The sequence below is a fragment of the Bubalus kerabau genome, chromosome 4 (assembly GCF_029407905.1).
Source record: "Bubalus kerabau isolate K-KA32 ecotype Philippines breed swamp buffalo chromosome 4, PCC_UOA_SB_1v2, whole genome shotgun sequence".
NCBI classification, from domain to species: Eukaryota; Metazoa; Chordata; class Mammalia; order Artiodactyla; family Bovidae; genus Bubalus; species Bubalus kerabau.
Genome location: NC_073627.1, coordinates 171,716,958 through 171,727,863, shown reverse-complemented (window position 1 = coordinate 171,727,863; position 10,906 = coordinate 171,716,958). Strand labels below are relative to the sequence as shown.

The following is a 10,906-nucleotide window of genomic DNA, read 5'->3' as shown; positions in this document are numbered from 1 at the left end:
CTTCATACCACCAGGAAGGACCTGAGCAAGGTCAACGATACTCAGTATTACTGGGTGTTTTCAAGTCTGTCCAGTGCAGCCAAATGAAAACCAAAACGAAGCAACCCAGGTTTAAGTTCTAACATTGACACTGTACACCCTGGAAGTACAGTGAGCTTAGTACAGAGGAAGTACAGAGAACTTAGTGAGCTCTTTTGTTTTTGTTTTTACTACTTTTATTCTCTTACTGTCTGAATTTAAACACAATTATGTAAAACTTCAATTACAGCTGAGGAAAGCCCCTCAAATGCCTCTGGCCAGTTTCCTGTTGTTGAAACTGAACTTTTCTGGCATTTGTACTCTTGTAAAACAAGTTTCATTTCTCCTGGTCTCTTGTTACAACACACATTTATCTTCTGTAATTTTCTACTTTTGCACCTGCTGTTAGTTCTGAGTTTGGGAATAGTGGAGAAGCACACAAGACGGCCTCCACAAGCTCTGGTCTGGGCTCTCAGACCCCAAGACAAATGTGGGAACCCCCTCCCTGTTCTCATATGGAAGCAAGGGACCATCAAGATAGTGTTTTAAATGGTAGTGAGGAAAATAGAGCAACTATACTTGTAAAAAGATATCTAAATTTTCTATTTATACTATGAAAGTTGCTCAGCTGTGTCAGACTCTGTGACCCCATGGACTGATAGAGTCCGTGGAATTCTCCATGCCAGAACACTGGAGTGGGTAGCCTTTCCCTTCTCCAGGGGATCTTCCCAACCCAAGGACTGAACCCAGATCTTCTGCATTTCAGGCAGATTCTTTACCAGCTGAACCACAAGGGAAGCCCAGGAACACTGGAGTGGGTAGCCTATCCCTTTCGCCAAAGGATATTCCTGACCCAGGAATCGAACCAGGGTCTCCTGCATTGCAGGCAGCAGATTCTTTACCAACTGAACTATTTGGGATCAAGTATTACTTCAGTAATTAAAAAATGAAGAAATATGATGCTGTGAGGTGGCAACTGTTTTTCATTTTCTTCTATTAGTTCAGTCCATTTAGTGAGTGAGGACTTTGGGCATTTTGGGATATGTGGCTTCTGGCCATATTATCTATTTAAAAGCAAACATATCTTTCTTCTAGTCGGTAATGATCTGATACTGCTGAGTCCCTTGAAATCATATTCAGTAAAAAAAAAAAAAAAAAAATTTTAACCAAGCTTTGTAGGTTGCAGTATATCTTTATAAGAATAGTACATATATGGTTTCTTTCTTGAATGTCGTAAGAATATGTCCCTTATCTTTACACATAAAATGTGTACAACACATAAATGTTATCATATCCCAAGGTCACTTTCCCCCTCAGAATTCCCTGTTGTTTCCTGGCACTTGGTGCAACAGAGAAGTCGAGTCTGACTGAATGAAAGGCTGCAGGATTTTTCATTCCCTCTCCCTGGTAGTTTAAAATTTTGCCAGGAGGTGATTAGGAACAAATTTCACTTTTGGCCTGGAATGCAGTGAGACCTTTCAATCTAAACATACAGATTTTCATTTCGTTCAGGGAAGGTTTCATTTTTATAGTCTAATGATTTTTTTGGTCAATCTGGTCTTTCCATCAGGAAAGCAAATGTCAGTAGTATTTAGCTAATGTTCTGTTTTTTGAATCCATTATCTTTCCCATATTTTCTTCTCCTGTTTCTTTTGAAAGAACATTAGGAAGAAAATATCAAGTTTGTCCTTCACGTTTAGTTTTTTTTTTTTAAGCATCAGTATTATTTTCTATTTCCAATGTGGATTTTAATCTGTTACTGTGTTTTTAGCTCCCTTGTAATCCTTCTTTCTGGTCTTTTTCATTGTATTCCACTGTCTTTCTTGCTTAGTCCATCCCCATCTTAAGGTACCATATTACTGCCGCACAGAAGTGATTCTTCAGTTCCTTCAAATATGACACAGAGAATTCTAAGATTTTGTTCCCTGCAGTAGATCACTTTCAAGTGTTCTGGAAGCTATTCATTTTCCTTGGTTCAGTCGTATTTTTTTTTAATGCCCCATTTTTTTCTCTATTCTCATACTTAAATGCTGTCCTTATCCCTCAAACTCCGTATTTGCCTTTGGTTATGTTATCTGTCCACTTAAGTGTTTGTCAAATCCCTTCGTTTGGATGTACAGGTTGAGGGTAAACAGATGTGCATATTTCCAAGCCCAATTTCTACTTTCACACTTTTCTACTGAAGTGGCATCCTCTTCCTTTTTATTGCTTGGTTTTCTGGATCTCTAATCCTACACTGTAAGTGAAAAATCCCAATATTTGCATATTCTGCTACTTGCTTATCTACTGTTTTTGTGTTTTTCTCAAAATGCATGATGCCACTGATAGACCCTCTCTGCTTTCTGCTCACGTGTTAGCCCTAGGACTTGGAGTTGGACTGAATGAAGAGGTGGGTGGGGAGATGGAAGAGAGGGTGGGATAGAGAATCTGGTTAAGAGAAAAGATAAGCCAGTTACTTCTCTAGCGCCAGGGCTTTGAGTAAGGAGACAAACATGGTTAATGAGAACAAGTATTAAATACCTTTCAGATTTTCTGTTTCACAGAACCTCTGTTTCATGAGTCAAAACAAAAGAAAGCAGTGAGCTACAACCTGCAACGTTTTTTCTCAGTCCGCCTCCAGATGCCTTGTAAATTGTAAGATTTCTCCTAGATTCGAGAATTGAGAAGCAGCCTTCTTCTGGGTCTTTATGAGTGTTTTTCTGGGAAGGCTGGAACTCACCAGAGGCTTCTGCTAGCCAGATGTTCTGCCAGACGCAGTCCCATTAATGAATTAAAAAAAAAATCCAAATCTTCCCAGCTATGGTATAAAAGGAAGATTCTGGATTAATTTTCTAGTCTTCACTCCACTACTTATTGTCTTGCTGACCTTGGATGGGCTCTTTGGTATCTCTGGGTTTCCATTTCTTAATGGTAAAATAGGGGGATTTGACTAGGCTATCTCAGAGTTAACAACCAAAACAACCAGAGCCTTTTGTTTTTTTAAGTCTCAAAACAGAAAAACATGTACTCTAAAGGAAAGAACAGAAAACAAATGACTAAATAAGTATATTTTGCTATAAGCATGCTTTAGCCTAAAGATTGTAAAAATTCTCTGATGTCAAAATTAAAAAGCAAAAGTAAAAACCCTGAGCATGTAATTGTGACGTAGGTTAGGAGGTCCTTTACATTTCAGCAGTAATACCCATGTCAAAACAGGTACACTTTGTAAACGACTTGACTTTTATTAGACTAAACTGGCATGATCATCTCCCTTTAACGTGGACAAAAGATAATACAAGTAATTTACTGGATAAACACAGAAGGTTCTCGATAGGCAGACAATGTCATACTCATTCATAGAAAATAATCAGGCTTTCCAGGAATTATTGAATTATAAAAAATATTGAATTAGTAAGAAAGCACATACAAGGTATGACACAATATGGTTTGAGAAAGAAAATATTTCCCAAACAAGCAGAAACTGTTTAATTTTTCAAAAGCTCTGTGACAGGGAGTTAGTTCACTGGTGGTTCAGTGCTTAAGACTCGGGCTTCCATTCCAGGGGGCATAGGTTGATCCCTGGTTGGGAAACTTACATCCCACATACTGGACAGTGTGGCCAAAAAATAAACATTAAAAAAAAAAAAAAAAAAAAAAGCTCTGTGATAAATTGACCTCTTTGGGCCTGAAGAAGGTAGTTTAGGTTTGGGGTTTTTGTTTGTTTTTTTTTTAGCTACCCATGTGAGATCTTAGTTCCTGACCAGGGATTGGGGTCGGAGTCCATGTCTCCTGCTCTGGGAGCATGGAGTCTTAACCACTGGACCATCAATGCCTTGAGCACATTTGGAGTGAGAAGACTTGGGCTCAAACTTAAGTTTTCCAATTTATTAACTCTGTGAGACTTAGGGAGATTTATTTAACTTCTCTGAGCCTTGGTTTCTCAGTTAATGGGAATAATTAGACCTAGCTTGCAGAGCTGTTGTGAGAATTAAATGAGAATACAAGGCAGCCATGAGAAGCACTTACCATAGTCAAATCTGAATCTTTCAGAAACTTATTGGGGTAAATCAGTAACAATAACTATGGCTAAATGTAAATTAATCAAATCTGTTATACTAACCATAAAGTATTTAGGAGCCCATTCTCATCTCAATGTCAGGGAGGGATCTACCTAATTGCTTTTAATATTAATGGAAGCAATATGCATCTACATATAATTCAGTGATCTTTTTCTGGGTCTTAATAACTATTTCCTGAAATTATTAACTTCCAAATGAGCCACATTAGATAAATAATAAAGTATTTTAATTGAGCATAAAAATCTGATTCTGATCAACAATGAAAACATAAGGAACTTCTCTGGATTTCTTGGGCTGTAAAGAACTAGAAGTGCTCAAAACCATCATCATCATAATTGGTGAACTTGGCCAGGACAGGAGACCTCCCCCAGAGGAGTTTTAGGAAACCCCCTGATGTCAGGATACATGGGTACAGAACAGAGCAATTTCCAGATAAACTAGTTCTCATCTCCCCAAAGCCGCCTCTTCTCTTAGAAAGGGAGTTCGGCTTTAGGTCATAACCAGTCTCCCCCTCGTGTTTTGCTCAGATAATAATTTATATGGGAAAATACAACAAAGATTCCTACCTAAGAACTCTGCCTAAACAAGTTTGCTTTCTCTTAAAATACAGCATCATTAAAAGATCACCCCCAAAGTAAAAGCATTTAAAGATATACATGAATTTGAAACTTTTAATGTATTCTTCGGCTCAGGGCTGTTGGTTAACAGTTACTCAGTATGTATGGGCCTTAACTTAGACTAAACTGGAGCTTCTTAGAGGAAATGAGGTAACTCTTCTTTGAGGTCTTCATTGTTTGTATTCCTGGATGGCTAAAGGTAACTGGTTACTAGCTCAAAAATGGTGAGCAATCCAGATTTCAATAAAAGCAACAAAGGGATGTATTATCTGATAAGCATAATACTTAAACATTTTAAGTGGTAACAATACATGATAATTACCAATGGTCATTAGGTGTTAGCCTAATCTAAGAAAAATAATCAACATTCTGCTGCCTCCAGAGATAACAAAATATTAATTTTAAGGAGTTGTGAAACTTGAAGAAAATTATTATTCCTAAAGAAAGCATTCCAATATACTGAGCAGCACTCATCGAGGAGACTGAGTGTACGATCTTGAGGAATTAGGAATTCTGCCTCCTGGTTTTGCCACTTCCTGACTAGATGGCCTTAAGGAACTGCAGAGATGTTAACACTGACCACTCTGGAGATGATCAATTCCAACCATCTCACCGCACAGCTGAGGAAACGGAGACCAGCACTGACCACCCGAGGAGAGAAGGCGCTACCAATCTGGCCATCCTTCCTGTATAGCCAGAGGCTTCCGCTTCTACGGGAGGACTATTTTGTCTAGATTTTCTCCGCGGCTGTCTATGAACATGCTGATAGAAGTAAGCACAGTGCTTGATGTTTTAATAAGGCTGAATTGAGATAAAAATCAAAGTAACAAGAGTTTCACATGTCTACAAACACCATGTATCAGTCAGGGCAGGTTAATACAGCACATAACCCAAGGAAAGCTGGGAAATGCCACATCACTGAGGAGACCAATCCTTTCACAACTTTGGTTAGGTTTTCCCGTAACACTCCCCTTTGCAAACACAGTAAACAATGGAAAGCTTTCTCACAAAGCCTCTCAGGGCTTCTCTGAAATTCTTTAATCGTTTTTGCTTATATCTGAGGTATCCAGGCTTTGAGGTGTAGGAGGTAGAATTTGATGTGTTGGGTATAAATGTGACCAGATTATAAGGTTTGGTTTCCTCTTCAAGTTTAACAGTTTAAAGGAGACTTTCCATCATGGAAGGAGTAAGTGGTATAAAGCAGATTAGCTGAATATCATTATTGCTTTTCCCAAAGACTCTAACTAAATAGGGAAGACTTATTGCGTAAGTACTGTGTGTCCAGTGCTATGCTAACGCCTTTACATTTCAATGAATCACACCCTTCAAGCTGATGCCCCAAGTGTCTCTGGCAGAATAAACTTCCCAGGGGAGACTGGGGAGATTCTGGGGAGGAGGTACCAAGCAAGCAGGGCTCCCTTTAGAGCAGATGCAGAAACACTGCTGGCAAGAGCTCACCCACAGGACTCGCTGGGTCCTCCCGAAGTACCTTCAGCCCCACCATTCCTGACAGGAGCCACGGCAACTTCTGCCTCTGTGAACATGCCAATTCCCCCTACTCAATTCCATTTATGAATTAAAAAAAAAAAAAAACAACTCCAGTTAAGTGGAGAAAGTACTTATAACCCTCCCCTTTCTTCTCTTGGGGTTCTCCCTTCCGCTGGCTTATCAGGCCAAGAGGAGAAAATCCCCGAGAACCCAGCAGGTATGATTTACAGCTGGCTGAAAAGACAGAACGACGGCCTGAGCTTTGAAGGCTAGCGAGCTAGCTACGCAGACCCCTTAGATCGTCTGACCATGGACACAGCCGTGTAGCAGGACAGGTGTTTGCCAGGTTAGCGGGTTTATTAGGGGTTCCTACCTATAAGCTTAAAGTGTGTGTGCACACACACACACCTCTACACAAATACACAGTGGATGGCGCAGAGCAGCACCTGATAAATGTGCTCTTTCTCACTCCCATTCCCCAAGGAGGAATGGGAAGGGCAGTTCGGACAATGAGATAATGACTCTTTCCTTCCACCAGGCATCACTGGAGATTCTACCTCCTGACTCTAATCATAATCATCCCCTTCAGAACTCTGAGGGTTGTAAGTTCACCACATGGGTGATAAGAGACAAAGCTGAGGCAGAGACTGTTATTCAGCTGATGAAAAGCCACTATCGACAGAAAGATTATAGCCTCTGGATTAGATATTACTACTTTTGGAAACGTTAAAATCTGAAAAGATCCCAGTGACACCTAATGGCAATTTTTTCTTGAATCTATTTAAAATAAAAATGGAAGTCTTATTAATTAGGCTGCAGGCTCTGCCCAACAGTTTCACAGAGGTTATATTTCCATTTAAGAGCAGTACTGACAAGAAAAATGACCATTTGCTTTCTTCAAGTGAAATTTCCTTTGGGTGTTCAGCAAGTGAGGGAAACTGTATCTCAGGTTCTGTCTCTTTTTAATCAAAACCCTAAAATCCCTATTGGAAACCACAACAGAACAGTAGTCAATAGCTTATAATACTGCTTATTACATATTACTTGTTATTTACAGACAGATGGAGACATACCAAAGTTAATCTATATTCAGGAAAGATCAACTAATAAAATAAGTGTTGCAGGAACTAAAAAGGGAATAACATGAAACCTTAAGGCAGCATTGGTTGAGTCCTCTCCAGTAAAGGAAGTATTACATATTTCAAGGGCCAGTGAATGATTTTTTAAAAACAATTAATACTGAAACAAAATTTTGAAAAAGAAATATGACTAATTTTAGGACTCCTGCAAAATGAACGTATACTGGAATTTTAATTGTGGGTTAGAAAGCACACACAGGAACAAAATGGTGTGAGGTTGTGGCAGTCTTTCCTCAGATACAAAATGAAGATTCCCTAGAAGTTATTTTCATCAATTAGTACTCTTTGGGTTCCTTTTTTCATTTATAATTGAGAGCAGTTATTATAACTTTCTGTTAATGTGTGAATAACATATGGTCAGATTAAATCCCACCTGAGTGAAATGTGTTCACACTGTTAATAGCCTATCACCGGTCTGGTTTTTACCACTATGTCCTTGATGCTGGGTTTGCTTACCTGGTAGGCTGGCACATCATCGTGTCCCAAGCATTGGTGCCAACCTCAAATGATGACATCTCTTGTGGCTGAAAGAGTCATACTTTGACAAATATACTTCAAAACTCTTTAATAAAAACACATTTGGGGATTTTTTTTCTTTGCAGCTTATTTTGTTGGATTTTTTTCCTGGTTAAGCCTGAAAATTACTTTCAGTTGTTTTACAGATCCAGTGCTATATGCTGACAGAACAACTGCAGGGCACAAAGAACAGATGAAAAAAAAACACAAAAAACCTCTAAACAGTGTTCAAACGAAAACAGCTTTCACAGCACACTGAGAAAGAAAATGTAGGCACTTCTGCTTCAGGAGGTTTTTCACGTTTTGATCACAGATCACTTTTCCAAGACACTTTCTCTCACTGCAGGAAGTTCCCTCGAACCACCTCGTTCACTGGAAATCATGTTCTCACAAGCACTGTTTGGTGTATTAATCTTTTTTCATAAAACTGTCTCCATTGATGCAGAGCTCAAGTTCCTCCCAGGGCTGAGAGCAGCCCTGCTCTCCTATCAGCATGACTGAGTGGAGCTCCATGACCTTCCACCAAGCAAGGCTGCATGCTCTGCAGGATCAAGTTATCCACCAACAAAACAGAGAGAGGAGTGCCAAGCACAAGTTTTCTCCTGGAAGTAGTTAACCTGTCTGCCTCTCTCTTCCTAGATCCTCACTGTAATTCATTAAAGTGTTTAGAGTCTTCAAAACATTCTAAAGCTACTAGGCTACTGGGATTTTTTTAATGACTACTGAAATAGTTTTTTTTTCTTTTTTTGAGAAAATCTGTGCTAAAAAGGCACTAGATAAAATGAACTTCTTTGCTCTTGTGTATGTAGTCATTTATACATTGTATTAGATTCTATAATTTAACAGAGGTGACACACATCTGGATAAAACATTCTAAATCTTCACTTGTCTACTTTCAGTTAAAAAAACAAATCTGAAGTCAAAGAAACAGGAAGTCCCACACCCTGACCATGAAATCATGGTCATCCCGGCCGCCTCGGAGCTCTAGCCTTGGCTGCAGGGCGGAGCGCCCCCTGACCAGGATGAGTGGGGTAGTGGCCGGGACTCACTGGCAGCAGCTGTGGGAGCTGAGCCTCCTGGACACCTGAGTGAATGAGACGAAGGTGAAGTTCTCACAGTTTTCCAGCTTGACCTTCTTGGCTAAGTTCGGGACAACTCCCCGAAGAGACCGCAGGCCCATCCTCTGCTCCTCGTACCACACCCTGCCCATGTCTGCAGCCTCCTTCCTGGCTGTAAGGTAGAAAGGGGACTTGGCCTCCATTTGGGTGGGTGGCCGGTGGACGTACATGTACTTGTAGAGGAGGCAGTAAGGACACTGTTTGTGGCCCCTGGAATGCTCGTGGTAGATCTTGCCGTGGCAAACACGGGTGGAAGCGCTCCGGCTCTCCCGCTTGACGCTGTCTGTCCGGGCGAAGTAGGAATGGTTCTGCGGGTCTGTGAGCAGCTCAATGTCGCCGTACATCAGGTCGGCATGCTCCTGCAGCGTCCTCATGTTCAGGTACTGGCTGTTGTACTTGACCACGGTGGACAGGAGCGTGATAGGGCTGTCATCCCCCAGACACCCTGCCTGCCACATCTCCTCCTCGTCTGAGACGGAGAAGTAGACGATGTTGCGAGAGCGGGCCCCTGACATTCCTGCCTTACTCAGCACCCACAGCTTCTCCTTGAGTTTCTTGGTGGACGAGCTGAAGGTGCTGCTGGTGATGGAGAAGCCCACCCCTGCGTTCTTCAGGATGCGGTCCAGGCCTCGGCGGATGGCGTGCAGTGACGTGGCCAAGAAGTCTGAGCCGTCACTCTTCTTTACGGTGACGTAAAAGTTCTCGAGCAACTCGTTCAACTTCACTGCAGGGATCTCAAATGAGACAAACACTGAGGTTACACGTTTTGCGGACACCCAGGTAGCCAGACCCCTCCTTCCTTCTCCTGATCCTCCCTGGGGGCTGTGCTGGGGACAACCCTCTAGAGGGCTGCCTTCTTAGCATGAAATAATGGAAAAAACAGTGAACTTCACACTGGAGATCTAGGTTCCACACTAGGCTCTTTAGATATCAGTGTTTCAAGCAACAAGACAGGAAATAATAATTATACCTTTTCAAAGAATTATTGTAATGCTTAGGGAGATCTAGGTTCCACACTAGGCTCTTTAGACATCAGTGTTTCAAGCAACAAGACAGGAAATAATAATTATACCTTCTCAAAGAATTACTGTAATGCTTAAAGTAGTGGACATGAAAGGGTTTGTAAACAGTAATGAACACATATACATCCAACAGAAGTATATATACACATATATTTTATTACTGGCTTTTGTTACTGACTATTTGTCTCTGGAAAGCCCTTTCCTCTCTTCTCTAGCAAATCATTTCCTTCCCTCCTCTTCAATAAAATCCAACCATCCTCTCTGAACCATGCCTGAATTAAACTGATCAAACTGAATCATTCCAACATTAATTTCCTTGATCTCTGCACTGTTTGGCACAGCTGGTATGAAACATTCTATAGAGAAGGATGACTGACATGTCCAATTTGTACAGCAAGATTTTGCCTTGATTTTTTACCTGAATTTATCTGAGTAAGTCTGGAAATATCTCTGACTTAATGCTCCACAGAGTTTCAATATCAATATTTGCTCAAAAGACATGAAAAACTTAATGATTATACTGACAATTAAAGACTGCTCCTTAGGTATGGTGGGAGGAGCAGGAAGCTTGGCTGGAAAGAAAGCTTTACTTTCAAGAGGAAGTCATAAAGATAAAACCAGACCCTGCTCTTTGTCAATTTAGGTTGAATACACATTCTAGGACAAAAGATCGTCTCAATACAAAATGTTTTAAAAGTAGACACTATACGGGTAACTTTCATTCTTCTAAGAGCCCTTGGGTCAAAGAGAAAATAAAAACAGAATTATACATTAATGACCCAGAGGGATGACCCAGAGGGGAGGGAGGTGGGAGGGGGGTTCAGGATACATCACGTGTACACCCGTGGTGGATGCATGTTGATGTATGGCAAAACCAATACAATACTGTAAAGTAAAAAAAAAAAAAAAAAAAATGAACCAAACTGAAAA

At 40.6% G+C, this 10,906-nt stretch overlaps 1 protein-coding gene across 4 annotated transcripts in view; it reads right to left on the bottom strand.

The window, feature by feature from the left end:
- Positions 1-590: 590 nt before the first annotated feature.
- The window catches only part of KIAA1958 (KIAA1958 ortholog), a 134,175-nt gene continuing 123,859 nt past the window's right edge, over positions 591-10,906 (bottom strand). For 2 of the 4 annotated variants that reach the window (XM_055579337.1, XM_055579333.1), the window contains one exon: positions 591-9,688. In XM_055579337.1, the coding sequence (XP_055435312.1) occupies positions 8,882-9,688 (807 nt within the window). In that variant the 3' untranslated portion in view covers positions 591-8,881. The remainder of the gene's footprint in view (positions 9,689-10,906) is intronic. The other 2 variants (XR_008713913.1, XM_055579335.1) reach the window with 2 other exon arrangements.